The 21807-nt window shown below is 33.4% G+C and overlaps 2 protein-coding genes across 2 annotated transcripts; one reads left to right on the top strand and one right to left on the bottom strand.

Annotated features, from left to right (window-relative positions):
• The first annotated feature begins 578 nt into the window (after window positions 1-578).
• LOC140438101 (uncharacterized) lies at window positions 579-5184 on the top strand. The gene is made up of 3 exons (XM_072527817.1): window positions 579-965; window positions 1140-1521; window positions 4023-5184. Exons 1-3 carry the CDS (start codon window positions 828-830, stop codon window positions 4736-4738), a joined length of 1236 nt encoding a protein of 411 aa, XP_072383918.1. The 5' UTR covers window positions 579-827; the 3' UTR covers window positions 4739-5184.
• A 2829-nt stretch (window positions 5185-8013) lies between these two features.
• LOC140438100 (uncharacterized) lies at window positions 8014-20954 on the bottom strand. The gene is made up of 4 exons (XM_072527815.1): window positions 20790-20954; window positions 9222-9359; window positions 8973-9160; window positions 8014-8237 (listed from the first exon to the last, which is right to left on the bottom strand). Exons 1-4 carry the CDS (start codon window positions 20917-20919, stop codon window positions 8082-8084), a joined length of 612 nt encoding a protein of 203 aa, XP_072383916.1. The 5' UTR covers window positions 20920-20954; the 3' UTR covers window positions 8014-8081.
• Between the last annotated feature and the right edge of the window lie 853 nt (window positions 20955-21807).

Raw genomic sequence — 21807 nt, 5'->3', positions numbered from 1 at the left:
GTGAAGGGCTATTAAACATTCTGAGGATTAAACATTCTTAAGGAATGAGGTTTAGGAAGATATTTGTTGGCAATACTTTACCAAAGAAAATTATACAAATAAACAAATGTCATGATATCTGTGTTTTAATTTATTGTTTTCAGGACTTTGGTTTGTTAATGTAATGGAAAACAGATATAGTCATAAGTTAATAAATAAAAACTTTCCCGTACCGTGAAATATACTTTCTCTGTTTGATACTATGTTAAACATTTATATATAAAAATGCATAAGTGTATACTATAGTTTTGGACAGAGAATATATTTTTTGGCATAGAATAAGTTTTTATTTCTTATTTTATGACTATATTTATTTTCTATTAAAAGCATACTTTTTGAACATTGTCGCCTAAAATTGAAAGCATATTTTTTGAATTTGCCAACTAAAAAAATCAGAATGTAGGTTTTAAATTTGCCGCCAAATAAAGTTAGTTTCGGCCCGTCCACATTTGACGCTACAAACTCTCCGAAATCTTACTATGGGACTTACTTTACTAGAGGGCTATGTACTGTGAACAGAGACAGTAGACGTGACAGTGACAGACTTAAACCAACCAAACAAATCACTTGTCTCAGACTAAAATTTTAGTTTAGTTTAGCACTATTTAGCAGTTTAGCTACGATCAGCTAGGACATAAACCTATGATTCCTTTTAATAATAGTACTTTACAATATTTTTATTGTCTTATAAACCAAATATAACTAAATGTTGCAAATATATTCTAGAGAAACGTTTCCAAACTCATCAAGTAGGCACAAACAATTTGCCTAGACTTCTATATTGCAGTATGAACAATTTTAGAGAACAGGATATTTGCATAAACTATCCACAGATTTGTCGAGCTTGCTTTGAATCAAGAGATCTTATTTTATTTGAGAAACATCACTATATATGGAGATCTTTTGAAAACCTAACAAATTTTCAGGTAAACTGTTGAAAACAATAAACAGAAATACCGTAGGTGTTTGCACAGATTATTTTGTATGTTGCAAGCTTTGTTGTATAAAATTAGCTGATAATTTGTTGTAAATCTGTAATGCTATTAAAAATTAGTTCTTGAGAAAAAAAAGCTGTGTACTAAAGGTATTGAAATTTTTAGTTTTTACACATAGACAATAATCCTAGTTACATATGTCTGGGATGCATTCAAAAATTAAAGGATATACACGCTTATATCGATTTATGTAGAGCCAACGAGATAGCACTAAAAGAATATATTTTCAAAAAGTTACCAGTTAAAATGTCACTATCTCCCCAAAATACACAAGAGGTCAAATGCGAAGGAGGAAGTACCAATGCAAATCAACTTCATGAACTGATATCACAGCAAAAAGATCAGTCACCTAGTCATTCCAATGTTGTCAAAAATGAATGTGTTACAGAAGATTTAAATTCATACATAGATGAAGAATCTAGTCCAGTTTCTGATGAAATAGGACATCCATTTTTGAGTATGAAAAGTAATGAATGTTATGAACCAGGTAATATGTTTTGTTCTACTTAAATATGATTTAATTTATATCTAAGTTGACTTTCTCTCAGACTCTTTGAGGCTCCAATTATAATTTTTAGTAGAAAATGTTCCAGCAAATGCCCTGTTGTAAAAAAGTGAAAACTTTTAGTAAACACATTTTTAAGCATAAAATATAATTTCATGTAGGACTTATCCTACAAGTATTAAGATAATGAAGATGACACTTATGTATAAGTAGAAAAGAAGACATGCTACAATAAAGAAGTATAACAAGATAGAAAAGCACTTAATCTCGCTAGCTCTAATGTTAAATGCTGATAAAAAGTGATGGAAAAAGTACTTTGACAATTTGTTAAATGAAAAATTTCACAGAAAGCCAGTTGAGTTAACAGAGACAGTAATAGCAATAGTCACCAAAATAACAAACAAAAAACAAAGAAATATAAAGCAGTTGGACCAGATGATATTCCTGGAGTAGTGTGGACAGCGTTAGGAGAGGCAGAAACAAGTTGGCTAACAGGTTTATTTAATATAAATATGGAAGGAGGACAAATGCTAGATGAATCGAGAAGCAGTATTTAGTACCTGTGTATATACTTGAGAGAGATATACAACTTCATTCATCGAAATTCTTGCAATGTGGCTTATTGAAAAAGTGTGTTTTGATTGACTGGAAAGCATTGTAGTGTGATAAAGTTCTGAATCATTGCAATATAATGTTCAGATTAACAGCAACCACATTTTTAGCCTCATCCTCAAAAAAATATGGCCAGATAATTTCATTTGCTAAAATCACAAGCCTTACTGTCACTTTCTGAGCATGAAGAATTGTTTCTTGAAACAAACAACAATTTTTCCCTGTCCAGTATCTGAAATTTTTTATTAACAAAACCGGAGAGGCGAAAATGTGTGTTATCACACATCCACAAGTTATAAACTTGCTTATAACATCTAATTCCCCAGATTAAGCACTTGAACAACTTTTATTTTGTAAGGATAATATCGAAGATCTTGATAGAGAATCGCGTGACTCTCTGTCACATGTGTGGCGTGACAGATAGTTAATCAGCATAGACTTCTTAAAATCGCTGGTTGAACATGTTCGATATTAGCAGGGATTTGAACTGTTGGCACTACCACCTTTTTTTTAAATGTCAATCCAATTTGCTTAAGAGTTTTTTACCCAGTTTTCAATTGCATTATCTTATGGAACGGGTTGGTTGCATGGTATTTTGAAATGCTGTTGAAAGTCATGATGCATTTGCACTAGCTCAGTATTTTGATACTTCAAGAACAACATCAATGATAAGCAATCTAGTCATAAACTACCTAACTCCTTATTTTATCAAGTCCAATCTACAACAAATGGTCAAGATGTAGCTAATTTATTTATGAATTTCTTCCAAACTGTGTATTCACCAAAAAACAACAACCTTTACATACCTATCCATCCATTAAATAGCAACTTTAGTACAAATATTTGTCCTTCTAAGATTACCATTAGATGACTAATATTTTTAATGGCATAAATGAGCTGTCCAATAAGCTTACTGCTGATCCAGATGGTGTGCCTAATTTTTTATTAAAAAAGTGTGTCTGTACCCTTGTAATGTCATCTGTTATATTGTTTAATAGATCTCTGGAAACCTCTATGATTCCTTCTTCATGGAAAGAAAGTTATGTTGTTCCTATATTTAAAAATGGTCAGATAGACAATATTGAAAATTATCGTAGCTTTTGCTATTTTCTACTGTCTTATAGTAAAGCAACTTTCTTGGTTATGTAAAGGTTTAATATCTCAATCACAACATGGTTTTCATAGCAAAAAATCCACTGCAACAAACTTGGTTTGCTATCAATCTGATATATTATCTCATATGGAAGACAGTAAACCGGTAGATGCAATATACACCTGGTTTTTTCAAAGCATTTGATCATGTAGATCACCAAATACTTTTGGGCAAATTAATTAATGTCAGGTTTGTTGAATGGATTAAAAACTATATCTGGGAGAAGTCAAAGAGTCAAGATAGGTTGTCATGTCTCTGACAGTATCTCAGTAACATCTGGAGTTCCTCAAGGAGGACACACTTCTCCACTTCTTTTTAATATCTTCGTTAACAACATCACTACCTGTTTCCTAAATAGCAATTAAAATTTTGGAAAGTTATTGATAGCTTAAAAGATCAAGCCTTAATACAAGATGTTCTTAGACTGACTAAAAAATTGGTGCAATCAGAACAAACTCCACTTAAATGTAAAAAAATGTTGTTTTAGAATTTTTTCTCATAAAGTCACTAGAATTGGAACTAGCTATACTATTAATAATCAGCCACTGAATTATGTTTCTTCTATTCGGGATTTGACCCACCCATTACTAATAATTCAAAACTATTATCAATGTACTTGGTCACCTTCTCTTGTATACAGATGCTACTATAAATTACTCCTTTTTACTACATTTTTTTATCAGATTTTCATTTTCTTATGTCAGAATTTATTTTTCAGCTTGGATGAGTGAAGCCCAAAATCATTCCTTTGACGAAGAAGAACCACTGATGGACCTATTAAAAATTGGGAATATGTCATCAAAGGACAAAGAAGCATCTAGACCTTGGCATTGTGAGTTCTGTTCGAAGTCCTTTCATTTAAAACATCACCTCATTGGCCACTTAAAAACCCATTCGGGAGAAAAGCCATATCAGTGCTTAGTATGTTTAAGGCCTTTTGCAGACAGAAGTTCAATGAATAGGCACATTAAAACACACACAGGGATAAAACCGTTTTTGTGTAGGATATGTGGCCATTCTTTTTCTGAAAAGTATTATTTAGTAATTCATAATAGGAGTCACTCAGGGGAGAAACCATATAGTTGTGAGATTTGTTCCAAAACTTTTACTAGGAAAGATACATTAAACATGCATTTAAAAACTCACACCAAGGAAAGGCCTTATTCTTGCGACATATGTAAAAAAACTTATTCCTTTAAACACCATCTTGTTATACATCGTAGAAATCACAGTGGAGAAAGACCTTTCCAATGTGTGACTTGTACTAAAGCTTTTACTGATAGAAGTTCTTTTAATAGGCATATTAAGCTATATTGCAGGGTGAATAGTAATGGTCTTAACTGTAAGTCAGAACAATTAAATGAACAAGGACTTGTAGACAAAATTGAACCAACTGATTATGTTCATGTAAACATTGAATCATCTACATCTTAATTAATTATCTCTCTAGCAGACACAGGCTTTACTTAACACTACCTTTCAATATATCAACACATTATTATTTTTAGACTATTAGCAATTATTTCTTAATACACTTCTTGTATAATAAATTTTTATTTAGTCTTTTTCATGTTCAAGAAATAATTTCTTGATTTACATCTAATTTTTTTCCTTTCATTTAGTGTTTAGGTAAAGTTGCACAAGAATTTTATTTAGTTTTGGTCCTCTAGGAAAGTTCTCCCTTGTTTCTTAACTGTTCTAATTTTTTCTACTTACTTATTATGGAACTCTAGTCAGCTGGCACTTAATTCTTTATAAATTACTTTCACTTTTTTATAAGCTTTAATTTTATTAATATTTATTTTAGTCTTATTGTATTCTTAGTTAGTCACTATTGTAAAAAAATATTGAAGAGTGATCCAATATAATTTTTTAACTAAGTAGATATTATTTATTTCTAAGACCTTATTTAAAATATTGTTCGATTAATAGAAAAGGACATATGAATATGCAGAAATATGCTTTCATAAATAGATGTGTGTCAAATCTGCCAAAAATAATGTATTATACAATGTGGGTAATAAAACTGTGAAAATAAGAAAACTAATGAAAAAAATATGATTTTTGAGGATCACTATGCAAGTTAGAATAGCAGAACAAGTATAGAAAGAAGGATTATTTAGTTACAGAGATCTTAGAGAAATGTTACACTGCAGAGCTATAATCATCTACAACCTCCGATAGAAGAAGGATCTTTAAGAAGCAGAAATTTGTTAGTCTCATATTACAGACGCTGAAAACTCTCTTCAAGAAGCATTCACACCAGAAACTAGAATTAGACATTAGTGACAAGCAAATGCAAGTGATCTATATGGATATCTTTTGTACAACTATCATGGCATGTTTTGAGAGTGAAGACTAACGTGTCGAAAAGCCGAACGTTACAGTTTGTCTAATTTTCGTTTATTTGGCTACATTTTATATATCACTTAGTATATACCAAGTTTATCTTTCCTAAGGGGGACATAAAACGTACATTTCGTTCACTTCTTCTTCAGGTTCCTTCTCCTATCGGAGGTTGGAAATCATCATCGCTATTTTAATTTTATTTTTTAAGTATTTTTTAAGAAATCATTTTATGCCCTGCTAATGAAATTTTTGTTTTAAAAATCCTGTTACGTTTTGTTTGAAAATATTCGCTTTTAAAGGTTTTGTCATAATGCTGCAATGACCCAGTTACAGTATTTGTTTGAAAATAATCTAGAATACCATTAAGGGTCATCCAAGAATTCTGATTTTCGGCCAAAATCGGAAACAGTATTTTGTTCAGACAATTTTTTGTGTGTACTGGTCTAAAGAACTTTAACCAGATGCAAGATCACAATAATTATTGTCAATGTAAATGCTTATATCATCAGCATATTCCAATTCCAGTATCTTGATGTCGCTGAATTTGTCTTGCAGTTTTTCTAGGTTAACAGTATAGATCGTATCTAGAACTTAAAACGCTAAATACGGTATAACTATTATTTTTATAGAAAATTCACAACTAAATACAATTCTTATCATTTCAGAGATTTCATTTATAGATTTAATAAGAATGAAATATTAGCTAATGAGATATCAGCTTTTCTAAACCCACATTACTGATATTTTGTTAGCTTGAGGTTTGATTTCTAGTTGGCGCCATTTGGATGTGACTTACTAACGTCCATTGGCGTCTATCCTGAGACCAGAATGACGTCTTTTAGACGAATAATATGAACTCCATTGTAGACGACTTCCGAGAAATTTCTGAGGTTCTGATAAGATCGGGTGCTTCTAACTTAGCAACACGGCGGAGTCAGGTGGGCTGTCACTCAGGCAGTACGGTTTCAGAAAAAACAGGAGCACGCTGGATGCGCTGATGGAAGTCTTCCGGGAGTTACGCGGGGTGGGGGTTAACCAGAGTTGGGCAATCCTACTGTTGTTCGACTTCCGGAATGCTTTCGACTTTGAGTCAAAATGGAGAGTGGAAGGAGCACGTAAAGGCAGTGACTCAAAGAGTAGCGGTGAGATCCGCCGCGTTGGGGGAATTATGCCCAACATCGGAGGGCCCAAAACTGAGATCAGGAGTACCCTTCATTCTGTTGTGCAATCGATCGACCTCTACGCTGCGCCTGTCTGGATTACTGCAGTTTAAACAAAGGCGTACAGAAAGCTGCTCACCTGAGTAGATAGGAAGAATCTATTGAGGGTGGCATATGCATACAGAACAGGTTCTGCCGAGGCGTTGGGAGTTATCACCGGGTGTATTCCTATGCACAGTCTAGTGAAGGAAAGAGGAAGAAAATACGAGAGAAGAAATAAAGACATAGCAACAGAACGTTTAAAAAAGGGAGAAAGAGAAGAAAGGGAAAGGTCCATAATGATGTGGCAAGAGAAATAGGACGAGATGAAAAGATGCTTACAGATGCTCACAGGACATGGTTGCTTCAGGGCATATCTTTACAGATTTGGAAAGGCAGAAAATGACAAATGACTGTATCGTAAAATATCGGAGACTGCCTCACACACTCTATTGCTATTAGTATGCGATAGATGGATAGGTGAGAGGAGCCTGCTTGATAGAGACAGCTAGGAAATAGGGTGCAATCAGTCACGGAACTGGTAGAGGAGATGTTTAGGTCGTCAGTTCGGTGGAAAGCAGTTCAGAGGTATGTGAGGAGAACATTGGAGAGAACGAAACAAGAAGAAAGGCGACCCAAAGGGAGCAGGGTGCCCAGGAGCAAGCAAGAAGATAAGGCAGAATGAGAAGGGGTAAGGTTGAACATGAACAGGGTGGAACAGAGGTAGAGAAGAATTCAGTCGTAGTGAAAAAGTGCTAGAATGCGTGAAAATTGTGCGTGAATGAGAGATCGGGTGAATGCCGTGCCGATGTTGCGTCCCAATCAGGGCGATCCGGTCGGTAATTCACCGCTGAGGAGGGTGTTTTTTTAGCAGGTAGGTCGATGGTGTCCGAACAACCATGGCGCGCGGCCTCGGATATCATCGTGGTCACGTTGGAGGAGTCCTGCATAACCGAGGCTGGAAGGCGGTTCTGCCCACCTTCTAGGACCGAGGTATGTTTCGAACATTTGGACCACCCCCCTCATAAAAGAAGAAAAAAAAATTGGCAACACAAACACAGACCACAACAATATGCCACAATAAATTTGAGAGTGATAAGGTCTTCTAAGAAATGTAGCACCCCTGATGATGAAACTCTCTTATGATTTAAGAATATTTATTTTGAATATAATTATTATTTACACAGATAAATATCACAATCAGTAAAATATAACGACGATTTTAACTTTCATGAGATGCATATTTGAGAATCTCTTGAAGCTAATTCTATTGCTTTTTTTTGAAGCAGCATTTGTCGAAGCGAAGAGGCCTCTTCTCTCAGGGTTAAAACTTGTGCGCGCAGGATGGCGTTCTCGTGTTCCAAAATCGTGGCTCGTAAAGCAATCTGCAATAAATATAAATTGGTTAAAATTTAGTGTTAATATATTGTACAGTCATTTAATCCGTTTGATAAATTTACTGACTGTACCTTGTTCTATATTGGCATTGAAATTGCTCATGATAATGGTAAGTTCATGTTTTCTGGTCAGTTTTAGAGAGTCTCACACTCTGTATATAACACACACATGTGTTATAACACATTTTTATTAGAAACATATGCGCAACAAAAAATATTAATTCACGAACCAGAGCTTTTCTTGGAACGATCTTTCTTTAATAAATAATAATAAAAATAATATTTAAAGTATTGAAATCTACCCATAAACTATGATACCAAGTTAAAAATATGAAAATTGCAAAAGTGGTGAATGATTGAAAAAAATTTTACCCAAAAACTTCACCCTTATGTGATATTTATATAGGCAACCAAAATTACACGAGTCCGAGTGGTGGGTCAGTCTGTGGATATTAGTTACTTAGTTACAAATGGCACAGTATATTGCTAAATAATTCTTTAATTATTAGCAATATACTGTGTAAATGATACAAGCCGAATGACACTATCCCTATCACTCTCGTCCGAGCTGCCTTAAACTTGCCACAAATTTCAGGTGGAGAGGCGACAAAAAATGTACACCTAATACGAATAAGATGAAAAAATCTGGAGGGACAAGACTTTAGTAACAAAATAATAAACGGTTAATGTTTGTTAAAATCTGATAGCTATTGAACCACTTACTTGATCCTCCCTCATTTTCCTAGCGTCTCTCGATTTCTTCGCAGCTTGATTGTTTCTTCTCCGCCTCTCATAATATTTATCATCCTTCTGTTCATCAGGGATAGGTTTCTTTTCTCCTCTTTGTCTTCTTAGATTAGAGGAATCGTATAATGAACTATACTGAGTAATATCTGGAGGAGTTCGTGATCCTACAAATCAATTAGATATTTTAAAATTGGTTTATGTACTTAAAAAGTTGAGTAAACTTACGAACTTGATCGGGTAAAAAATGGAAAGGTGGGGGATATCGCAGAAGTGCTGTTGAAGACAAGAAACTCTTGCTTTGATTGTCTATGGGAGGGCATCGCATCTGTAGCTCGGGAGGTAAGAACGATTTTAGATGAGGTTCTAAAAAAAAATATAATATTGTAATATTTTTTTACAAAAAAATAAATACTTAAAAGCCAAGGCTAGAGTGAAAAATATCTAAAAGAGTACGACTGGAGGACAGAAAAATATAGAAAATCGGAACAGGAAAGTCACCAATTTTGCTACTGCAAGATTAAGGAACAAATCAAATAATTTAAGAATATTAAAGAAATAAGTCTTCTTCTCACAATCCTTTATAGGTTTTTATTAAAGTTGGCAAAAAGAGAATGGGCTACCGGTTTCGCTGTTTACAAACTTTTACAGCATCTTTAGGTCCTCAAGAAACTAAAGATATCAGTACAAGTTATATCGATACGTCAGGTGTAAGATGCTACTATTCTTTTTTTGTAATCTTCTCAAATCTACACCTAACTTTACCAATAATCGTTTTCTATGTATCAATTTTGAGTCCATATTCATGACTAGAGCTTGGGAAATATGCACTTAAAAAACCCAAAAATATGCATCCAAATATGCACAAAAAACAGTTGAAATATGCACTAAAATATGCTTTTTATGCTTTTATGAATTTAATGCATATAAATAAAAAAACGCAGTAATACTTGAATTGAATTATTTTAGGCTAAAGTCACAAAAAATATTTTTTGAAATTTATATTATCTACATCATTATATTCAGTTATTCTTTGATTCATTATCATTCTTTATTATACTATTAATACAATTAAAACTATATTATTAAATGTTTCTTTAAATATTCTAGAGAAAAATTGTGCCGTCTATCTGATAATAATTGTTTATATGCTGGAAAACTTCTTTTTACTTCACATAAAATTAAAGCAGCAAACTTAAAATATTGTATAATTGTATAATTTTTTAAAGCAACAGCCTAGAAAAAATCAAGATAGATAACATCAATATAGAAAAGGCAGAACAATATATATATCTAGGACATGCAATTAAAAACGAAGAGGAAAATCAAACCCTAGAAATTAAAAGAAGGACACAATTGTCGCTGCTTTTGGTAAGTTGAGCTTCATTTTAAAAGACAGAAAAATCCCAATACACTTAAAACGAAAAACCTATGACACTTGTATACTACCAGTTGCAACTTATGGATTGGAAACTATGGCAATAACAAGAAAAATGGCAGAACAATTAAGAGTAACTCAACGGGCCATGGAGAGGGCCATGTTAAATATAAGCCTCAGAGACAAAATTCCTAACACCGAAATACGTCGAAGAACTAAAGTTACCGACATCATGGAGAAAATAGCGACATTGAGATGGCAATGGGTAGCACATGTAGCAAGACAAGACACCAACAGATGGTCTCATAAAGTCACATTCTGGAGACCTCGAGAAACAAAAAGAAGCGTGGGAAGAACCAAAAAGAGATGGATAGACGATATAACAGCTGTAGCTGGAAAGCAGTGGATGAGAATTGAAAACCAATAGAAAAGCGTGGAAGCAATTGGAGGAGACATCTATAAATGCATAGAATGTATAGATTAAGATTCTTGCTATATACAAATGAAAACTCAAAAAAGGATTCATTCAACAGAAAATCATATTTTGTTATAGGAGAGAAATCATTATTTGTAGAAAGAATTAGGGTGCCACCATAAGCTGAACTTGGACGATCATATCTAGCAATTGTGGTATATTTTTCTACAGAAAAAGGCTCGTTGACTTCAAGCCAGTGCTCGGTAATCGCAACTATCGGAGGAAATCCTAATTCTTCTATAAACAAAAATAATTCATCTGTTTTATATCTTATAGAATGAATATTAATCAGAACCATGCTAAAGTTGTCATCACTAAAATAATTTGAGGTTTTTAGTTCCACACAACACGTCATATTCTGTAAAAATTTAAATCTCTGCTTATATGAGCCGGCTGAGGTAGCCTTTCATGATTAATATTGGCGAATTGTTTTGTAAGCGATATCAGTATGAATTGTAATCGATAATTATTATTCTATTTAGAATTTGTGATATTTGTAATTTCGTGAATTTTTTCTTCTTCTTCTTCATGTGCCTTGTCCGTTCCGAACGTTGGCAATCAACATGGCTATTCTGACTTTGTTTACGGCAGATCTGAATAGTTCAGCAGATGACAATCCGAACCATTGCCGCAAGTTTTGGAGCCACGAATGTCTTCTCCTCCCTGGACCCCTTCTGCTGTCTATTTTCCCTTGAACGATCAGCTGTAGTACTCTATATTTATTATGTCTCATAACGTGACCCAAGTATTCCAACTTCCTTTTCTTTATACTTATTCCTACCTCTCTCTCTTTACCTATCCGGCGTAGTACCTCTTCGTTGGTCACGTGCTCAGTCCAGCATATACGTTATATACGTCGGTAAGCCCACATTTCGAAGGCCTCTACTTTTTTCATCAATGTTGCGGTCATTCTCCACGACTCCATTCCATATAACAAAACCGGGAATACATAACATTTCAGAAGTCGAATTTTGAGAGGTAGGGTGAGGCTTTTAGAGGTGAAAATTTGCTTCATGCTAGTAAACGATGCTCTTGCCTTTTCTACTCTTATACGTATTTCCTTCGCTTGATCCCAATTTGAGTTAACTGTTGTTCCCAAGTAGATGTACGAATCCACGTGTTCAATTCTTTCATTGTCTAATATCAGTTGCTGCGGTGGTTGTTGGGTTTTGCTTACTAACATCCATTTGGTTTTTGTGATTTAGTTTGAGTCCGTATTGTGCACTTGTTTTTTGTATCTTACTCATTAGGCAACTCAGTTCCTCCATGCTGCTTGCTAGAATCACAGTGTCATCAGCATACCTTATGTTATTAATTATTTCTCCATTTACCTTTATGCCTTCTGTGCTTTCCTCCAGCGCTGTCTTAAATACTTCTTCTGAGTATATATTAAAGAGAATAGGAGACAAGATACAGCCCTGTCGTATACCTTTCTTGATCTCAATTTTATTGGTCAATGTAGATCCTACTTTCACTTTAGCTGTTTGATCCCAATAGAGACTCGCTATTGTTCGAATGTCTCTGTAGTCGACTCCGATCTTATGGAGAACTTCAATTATCTTTTCGTGCTTTACGTTATCGAATGCTTTTGCGTAGTCTATAAAGCATATGTACACGTCTTTGTTCATATCTCTGCAGCGCTGGATGAGTACCTGTAGACTAATAAGTGCTTCTCTTGTCCCAAGAGAATTCCGAAACCCAAACTGCAAATCTCCAATGTTATCCTCACATTTTTTGCTTATTCTGTTGTAAATAACCTTGGTGTATGCCTTCGAAATGTGGTTAATTAGACTTATCATCCGATGTTGATCACAAGACTTTGCTTTTGGTTTTTTCGGTATGGCAACAAAAGTTGACTGAAGTGAATTTTTTGGGGTTAAAATAAAGTTAAAGTATATTCGTTTACCAAATTCCCATCAGTAAACATGAGCACGTGTTGATATTCGCCGTCTCATTCGTCAAGAGGCTATAAAAATTAATTTATTACCGTAAGCGAGACATATTCTCATGTTACAGATCCTAGCTTGCCATCATTTTAAATTCAAATTGTATCGTGTTGATTTTTAAGTTAATTATATTGTGTTATATTTATGTTATAGTTATTGTTAAGTTATTTACTGGTCGTGTTATTTTTTAGAGTTTAGTTTAATTGTGATATAATGATTAAATTTCAAGAAATTCTTACACTAACAGTTTCAAAAGTAAATATTTTTAAAAATCATATGATACATAGGTCGTACATCAGTACGACCCTGTTTGGCTTACACGTGGTTATGTTGACGATTGGGAATTTGTAGAATGAATAGGGTTTAGTTAAACCACGCTTGCTTCACTTAATCTCTTAACCCGCAGGAAAACGTAAAAATATTAATACATAATTAAACACCAAGAAATGTTTCCCTGTTAATTTATCCAAAGCTTCAGAACGAGTTTGAAATTTGAAACCCCTATGTTTTAGCCAAATCCCAATATTCTTTACACAATTTTTTCAATCTAAAAAATCTATTACCGTATAGAAATCAAAGGAAGAACCGAATGACGTGTAAAGTTTCAGACACGATTTCAGATCCGTCGAACCGCAAGTTTACATTTACAATTAAAAGAAACGAATCTCGCGTGTCCATAAAATCCCTATCTTTTTTATTAGAAGTTCGAGGCTCATGCAATCAAAGAAAATAACCGTTTATCAAACGATTAACGTAAATACGTTTTGATTTTTCTATAAAATAGTGTTCGATTCTGGTTTGCATGACATCCCCGAGGCGTGATCCTGTTTCATGCCAGGTAATGTTTCGGAAAAATGATATTATTGTTTCTGAAATAAATTGATGTGGTCAGATAAAACCATCGTAACGTGCACCAATTGTCGGGTGCTATTTAAATGCCGAGGAATCAAATAAACGAAATATAAGGAGAACGAGCGGTGCCAGGTCCTAAAAATTACGATATTCTCACGTGGAAAAATTAGAAAATGGAATAGCTACATTGTTTCATGTCGGCATTGGTAATGAGTGTCTTTCAGAAACAAGACACAATATGACTGGATTGCATCTATGTAAAGTACGTCTAAAAGATTAAAAAAATATTATAAAGCTTGATTTATTTTGTTTTTTTTACTTTATTGATAAGAAAAAGGAAAAAATTAAGATAGATAAGAAAACAACTCTATATAAATAAATTAAAGCACAAAAAATATGGTACATATAAAGAAAAAATACAAGAAAAGCGTGTTTAATAAACCTAGGTCTTAATAGAAATTTGAGCCTTGAACTTCCCGATATGCTTAATTAAAAAAAAAAGCAAAGATATTGATAAATCTAGGTCCCAGTAGTAAAACTATAACCATCATCTGTAGTGGTGAGGTAAGACAGGAACAGCACTGGGAAAATGTGGTTTTGGAATCAGATACGAGCGGGTTGAAACTTTATTTAGTTTACTGCTGGAAAAAATATGTTACAAATGAGCAGCTTTTTCTACAAAAAAGAAAATCGGAGATGGACGTGACAGAGCCCGAATGAAAAACTAGAAACGAGATCAATTTTATGATCACTGACAAGAACAGATTGGTAAAAGCGTCGATAGAAATAGACTCTGGGAAAGAGACACACCGCATGATAAAAAATCAGTATATACTTACCTGGATAGAGCCTGATAATATAAATGCATTTGAAGAACACATCAAAAGCATTTTCGAAAGCAATAAGAACACAGACCTAAATTTCAACACCCTGAATAACATTATAGTAGAAACTATAGAGGAAAGCTAGAAAATACACTGCCAAAAGAAACCATATAACGAAAGAAGAAGTCCCCAAATAGAAGATTTAATGGAAGAAAGGTGAAAAATGTCTCCCAAAAGATACATTTTCTGCCTTCCTCTCACATTTTTTTTACTTCCAAGGAATTCAATTTGTAAAACTGAAAACTATAAATAAACCTTTAAAAAATTAATTTTTTGATCTTTATGGCCTTTATGCACGATTTTATGTAAAGTTAAAAAAAAAACGCCTACAAAAATACATAGGAGAAGAAGAAATAAACTAGCTAGGGAAAACATAAAAAGAAACGTGGAAAATACAAAAAAATCCCTAAATTTGACAGAACAACTTCATCGTGCCAATATACAAAAAGACATTTAAACTGCGATAACTATAGAGCAATACAGTGGGTAATCAAATTATTAGAGCCACTCCATAAAGTTGTACTTTTTGTTTAATAATGGTATGTAATTGAACAATAAAACATATTTTTTGTGCTTAATTCTATTTTAATGTAATTTGGAACCTTATAAAGTTTACACATATTAAAAAAGGAACGAGTGATTACATGAAAATACTTAAAATTATGCCTTAAGCTTTGCTAGTGCCACCCTTTCAAGCAATGACTGCCTGGCATCTTCTTAGCATACTTTCTATGTATTTCTGGAAATTTTGTTGAATTGGTCCACTCTTGTGCCATATTGCTATCAAGAGCTATAAATTGACGCTTTGTAATTATAATTTAATTAGAAATTTCGTTCTTCATGATCTGAAAATTTTACTTTTATTTGGTTGTCAGCAAGAAATTTTCTAGCAGTTTTTGCCTTGTAACAGGGCGCTGAGTCATGCATAAACGTGAAACTCTTATTTGGGAATCACTTCTGGACCTGAGGAAGCATTTTTGTTTGCAGTACTCCTAAGTACTGGTCCTGCCTCGCATTATTCCTTCGACAATGTAGAGTCTACCAGTTCCTTGACTGCTTATGATAGATCACACCATAATGCTCCGCTTTGTATTTTTCCCTAGGTCTTTTTCTCAAAAATTCAGCTCTATCCAGGAGGATCTGGACAGTAGATTCGTCCGAAAAACAAACCTGGAATATTATTATTATTTTAAAATCGTGGACAAATTGATCAATTGTAATGTATTGTTATTTACCTAATTCCAATCATCAATGGTCCAATATTTAGGCCATTGAAGCCTTTTTTTCTTGGTGGCTGGTATGAGTAGCGGCTTTTTTGCAGGACGATAGGTTGAAAACCCTTCTTCTTCTTCTTTCTTCTTGTATGTAGGCTTTAAAGCCTGTTTCTTCTTCAATATTAGCCTTCTAAATTGTTTAAATTATCGCACTATCATTTTCTTGGTCTGCCAATACTTCTTCGTCCATTTGGTGACTATCTCGTGCTATTCTTACTATCCTATTGTATTTTCATAAAGTGTTACAAGATAATCAAATGGAAAGAAACGCATTAATATATTATACAGCTCAATTATATACCCTTTTTGTAAAAAAAAATGACTTTTACTAGGTGGCTCTAATAATTTGATCACCCACATGTCTGTCATGCTTATGCTTTAAAATATATACGAAAATAATAGAGAAAAGACTGAGACAAGAAGTAGAAATGGAATTGGGAGAAGAACAGAACAGGAAGACAGACAAATATAACATATATATCATTAGGAACCTTATCAAGAGAAAAACTTTTATTTAAAAAAATTCCTTTATAAAAGGTATATATTAATATTAATAATTTTTTTTATATTAATATACCTTTTATAAAAAATTTTGTTTAAATAAAATTTTTTGTGATACATGGTATACCTACAGCCAACTACAGGAATTTAGTTTCCTCGCGGATTCTAAATGAAAGACGTTAAGACACGGGGGGGAAAGGCTTCACGTAGAAATTATTTTTCATCAATTGCGATTGCATCAGTGCAAGTATGCTGATTCTGTTAAAGTGAAAAAACATTTGGAGAATTTTAAAGCAGCAATTCAATTCAACGTCACAGAGAGAAACGGATAATGATGAACTAATCAAAAAAGGCGCGAATTGGAGAGGACAGGCCCAGCAGAAATCGGGAAGCATTAGAGATAAAAGTTCTTTTACCCTATGACGGCCGGCATGCAATTAAGATATGATCAGCGGGCCTCAAACAGTGGAGCGGTAATATTTAATTCCAATCATTTGAAAAGTAAAACTATTTAATTTAAAGGCAAATAAAATAAATATAATATGCATATACAGGGCGTATTAAAAGAAGTGGGACGGAATATTTCGAATACTCTAAATTATTTGTCGACATAAAATGTTCACCAAGGTCTCTATAAGTCTCTATTTTGCGTAGAGTGAAAATTATACGAATGGTTTTGCATGCAGTAAATTTGAATAAAATACATCCAAGACTTTACTTTCTGCAGACACTGTATTAAATATAACCTTGAAACAAATTGGCACTAAATCACTTCCGAGTTTTCAGCAAAATAAAAGGTTTAAACACGTGTAGTCCAGTAATTAATACCAAAGCTATTGAGAGTATGCAGTCCAGTAATTAGACCGAAGGTACTTTATCGTTTAACTAAAACACACCACAAAGTCCGAATTCAATTCCCGAAACACATTTTTGTTACTTCTTTTTAGCAAACGATTTGTCCTATTCACTGTCGGATATTTCACTATCAGAGTCGGTCACTATCTGAATTATTTATCCGAATAATTAGAGGTCGGACCTCATCTATAACTCGCTCGGTTTGAAAAGACTGAACGATTATGTCTTCCGTATGTCTAATACAATTTTGCCACTGTTCTGCCTTTATTTGTTCTAGCGATTCTTTCCATAAACTAAGAACGCTAGCGTCATCTGTTATTTTGGATGCATGTTTATTATAACAATTTTTTGCAATATCTCAAACTAGCTCAATTGCGTTATAGTTGCAATGGTAGGGCGCAAGTCGAAGAACTTCATGTCCATATTTAAGAGCCATTTGGCCAGTAACAAATTTCTTTTGAATTTTGTGCTCTCCACACCTTTGAAGTAAATCGACTTTTAAAAATATCTCACTGTGATAAATTTTCTTTTCTGTCAACCACAACTGTATTTCTTCTTTTGTCCAGGAAATCTTTCTTCTAGTCTTGAGTGGTAGATGCATTATCCAACACTATTATGGACGGTGGCTAAAATTTTTTTAACAAATTTTCTTCAAACCATTCTTCAAAAATATTTGCATCCATATTTCCATGGTAATCACATGTATTCTTAGTGGACGAAAAAATTAAACTAGCGTCAGGAATAAAACCCTCATCATTTCCAGCATGAAGTATAATGTAGCGTTTACCATTACCGGGACGACCAGAAGAATAACATTTCGTGGTGCCATCTTGCCAGGATGATTTTGACATATTTTCTTTAGCGAAAATCCAAGTTTAATCTAAAAATACAACTTGTTTCAGACTATCAGATGCTTTATTGTTCATGTATTTTCTTAAGAATGCCACCGTTTTGAAACAACATTAGAGAGTTCACACAATACTTGTCTATTATTTGTCTTTTTATATCGAAAACCTAAATGTTTCAGTACTCTCCACAAACTTGATAAACTAATATCACACAGTTCCTTGTCTTTTATTTTTTGTAACACTAATTGTTACATGTTTTTTGGCTTTATACATATTATATATAATATTTTTAATTGACTGCTGCAAATCTAAAATTCTTGGATGTCGACGATTTCTCTTGCTTACTTTAGTTATTTCATCCTCACTCATGTTATTAATTCTTCGGAATGTTCTCTCTGAGATACCGCAAGCATCGCATGTGCGTTTCTGAACTGCCATAACAGATGTCAATGGACCCATATTATTTTTTTTCCAAATTGAAATAACTTTCAGCTTTCAGAACTAAACGCCATTCTTCTTGAGAAAACACTACGTTTCGACTGTATTTTATTTTCTTCAAAATTACTCATTTTACTTTAAAGTACCGCTTCACTACACTACTATAAAAAATAGGTACTTATATACAACTACTACACCCTAAAAAGGACGAGGGTTGTATAACAGACGAAACAATCGAACACAAATTATTTACCAACCAATGCTAAACAAGCATAAACCCTGCATTGATTGTGATTGCAAAACCCGTTCGCATGTTTTAAATAAGATTTAAACCCACGACCATCAATTAATTTTTAACGATAAACAGAAGTATAATATGATAACAAGTTTGAATTGAATTGAATTGAAAAAGAATGAATAACAGTGTCGTTAACAGAAACATATTTTTAAGTAGCATAGCAAATAGTGTGGATTTAAGAAATACATTACTTAACAAATTTTTAAAGTGTGTATAAAGAAGATTTCAATTATTATGACACATGGTACTCCTTATTTTTCAAATAATATGCTCTTGTAAAGGTATAACTTTAATTATTTTGTAAACCTACATTATACGATACACCAGAAGAAATTAAAAAAAAATTAACATGTAATAAATTCACTGTTTAAATAAATATTCTGTACTCGTACTATTGCAATAAGATATTAAAACCAATAAACGATAACTTGTTGAGCAGTGCTGATTGAAACAACAGAGCAGTAAAATGTTATTCATAAAGGTAGTGTAAAATATATCGTCGCTTATCTATTCCGCTAGTAATAAAGTTACCAGCATTTAATTGCAAAGCTGTCTTCTTAGGTGGAAAATACTTTATGCGATGCAGTTTTGTTGGAAATAAAAACAAGGTTTTCCGTCTACGGACATTTAGTTGATTCTAATTAATTTACGTCGGAGAAGTTTTCTGCTTATAAGCATAAGTTCCCTAATAATTTCTGAGACATGCAGATAATTCTTATTTTTAAACAAAATTCGGTTTAAAACTAAATTACAAGTACTGTATCAGAGAGACGAATTAAGTACTGCATCTGGGGCTGTTCCGCTATCAGTTTTATTAAATGAGTAAGGTTTAAAATGTACATTTGAAGAAACTATTAAGCTTTTAAGTATTTTAATTACCATTTCTATGTCAACATCTGAAGCGGATCGCTGTTTTTCGAATGGAATTAATACATTCCTTCGAAATACCATGAAGGAAGAACGACTTAGTGCTTTAAGCACTTTTAAAACTTTAAAAGTGATGATATTAAACAAATTTGTGCGTGTGTGTAAGTATTGAAATAGTGTAATTTTTATAATTTTGTAAATAAACTCTAGACACTCAATCGTAATAACAAACTTCAAGTACTATCAGCAGTAAATACTGATGGTCAATTAAGTTTTTTATTGTTAATTAATTTACGGAACTGTTTTAATAAATGTTGGACCATTTCTTGGCACCCTAGAAATAGTAGATATCTACATAATGTAAAAGTATTGGCGCCTATTTTTTTAAATTTCTATTTCAAAGCTTTTTTGACAATATCGTGAACCCGTCACTACAAATTTAGGCAGCTACCTTCATAAAGTGATACGAGCCGGCACTGGTGTATACAAACTTACATGTCATGTGGTAACTGCCCAAAAACTTAAATTGGTCAAAGTGGTAGAAGTTTTAACAAACAAATGGCAGAATATAGAAGGGCTTTCAATAATAGAAGCACAGATTCTACGTACGCTATTTAAAATAATGGCCCCAAGCCATCTCCATTAAAATCTATGAAAATTAATAAATTTAAAAAATGCAGATATAATTTTGAATTGCCAACTTGAAAAAAACAGCTTCAGTTAAAATCTTTAAAGTATAGCAGCTATAGCATAGATACGTCTATATAGAGATATAATATTCTTCATTTAATAATACAAGGCAAGAGAGATGGAAGAAGTGGGCCAGGTCGAAGACGAACCTCATGGCTTAAAAACTCGAGAGAATGGTTTAACAGATCCTCTGCATCTCTTTTCCGAGCTGATGCCGATAAAATTAGTACCTATAGCCTATTTGATAGCCAACGTACGATAATCGAGCAGGGCATAAGAAGAAGAAGAAGAAAAGTGAAAATAAATTGTAATACATTTTGTGAAAGTACAGAAAATAAAACTTTTCAGTATTTTGTTCTTAATTTGTCAAAAAATGTTATTTACATTCCAGGATATCAAAAAAGCAGCGACTTATAACTGAAGTACATATCTTTTTATATATCCAAAAGTCATTAACTTATTTTGGTACTTACTAAACATGTTTACGCACCTGGCGATTGTGAAGTCAACAAGTAATTGCAATTCTTCAGCAAGCTGTAGGTGGAAAAAGCGGACACTGGCAAAATCGAGTTTTCCGCGCCGTTTTCAGGGAACCGGAAGTGCGGATTCTGCGAATCCATATTTTTCGAAAGCACAGACACCCCGTAAAGGTGGTATGTTTTATTCCCGCACCCTAAATGAAAACTGACAATCAAATTATCGTGCAAGAATTCACTTGTGTTATATTGAATATTAGATTATTGGCGGTAACGTTGCTAGGAATGATGTAATTTAGTACAGTCAAAAAGACATTTATATCGGAAAAATGTAATGAAGTAAGTTTTACTACCAACATTAAAGATAAAAGTTTCTAAAAGACTTTAAATTATATAGAGAAATATTATTCCTCTTATATTTTGTATATATTATTATTGTCGGACAAGATTAAAAAATGCAAAAAATGTAAAAAACTGGCCAAGACGGGATTTCGATGCATCACCTGTGGAAATATCTCACATACTAAAAATAAAAATGCCATAATGATAGATCAACAGACCATTCTTCTTCATCTTCTTCTAATGGCGCTACAACCCTTTGTGAGTCTTGGCCTGCTTAACAATGGTCTTCCATTCTGCCCTGTCGGATACTTTCCTTCGCCACTGCCTGATGTTCATGGTTTTAAGATCACTCTCTACGTCGTCTATCCATCTTTTACGGGGCCTTCCTCTTGTTCTGTTTCCTTGGGGCTTCCATCTCTGGACTACTTTTACAGCTCGATTATCTGGAATTCTTTCTAGATGACCAAGCCAGTTTAGTCTTTGTGACTTTACAAATCTTACAATATCTGCGCTCTGCATTAGTTCATCCAGCTCGTGGTTCATTTTAATTCTCCACGAATCATCACTGCATTGGGTTGGTCCAAATGTCTTCCTTAGTATTTTGCGCTCAAATATTCTTAGTTGATTTTCATCAGTGGTTGAGAGGGTCCACGTTTCACATCCATATGTGACCACTGGTCTAATTACTAT

This window comes from Diabrotica undecimpunctata, chromosome 4, assembly GCF_040954645.1.
Source record: "Diabrotica undecimpunctata isolate CICGRU chromosome 4, icDiaUnde3, whole genome shotgun sequence".
Classification (NCBI taxonomy): Eukaryota; Metazoa; Arthropoda; class Insecta; order Coleoptera; family Chrysomelidae; genus Diabrotica; species Diabrotica undecimpunctata.
Note: the sequence above shows the minus strand (reverse complement) of the source record. Positions and strands in the feature narration are given on the sequence as shown.

What these genes read in the sequence shown, in the direction of transcription:
- LOC140438101 (XM_072527817.1), top strand. Translation starts at nt 828, where the DNA reads ATGAACAATTTTAGAGAACAGGATATTTGCATAAACTATCCACAGATT. An exon ending in AAAACCTAACAAATTTTCAG is followed by an intron (nt 966 to 1,139) that starts GTAAACTGTTGA and finishes TGAAATTTTTAG; the next exon opens with TTTTTACACATAGACAATAA. An exon ending in TAATGAATGTTATGAACCAG is followed by an intron (nt 1,522 to 4,022) that starts GTAATATGTTTT and finishes TTTATTTTTCAG; the next exon opens with CTTGGATGAGTGAAGCCCAA.
- LOC140438100 (XM_072527815.1), bottom strand. Translation starts at nt 20,919, where the DNA reads ATGGATTCGCAGAATCCGCACTTCCGGTTCCCTGAAAACGGCGCGGAA. An exon ending in GTTGACTTCACAATCGCCAG is followed by an intron (nt 9,360 to 20,789) that starts GTGCGTAAACAT and finishes ATTTTTTTTTAG; the next exon opens with AACCTCATCTAAAATCGTTC. An exon ending in TTTTTTACCCGATCAAGTTC is followed by an intron (nt 9,161 to 9,221) that starts GTAAGTTTACTC and finishes ATTGATTTGTAG; the next exon opens with GATCACGAACTCCTCCAGAT.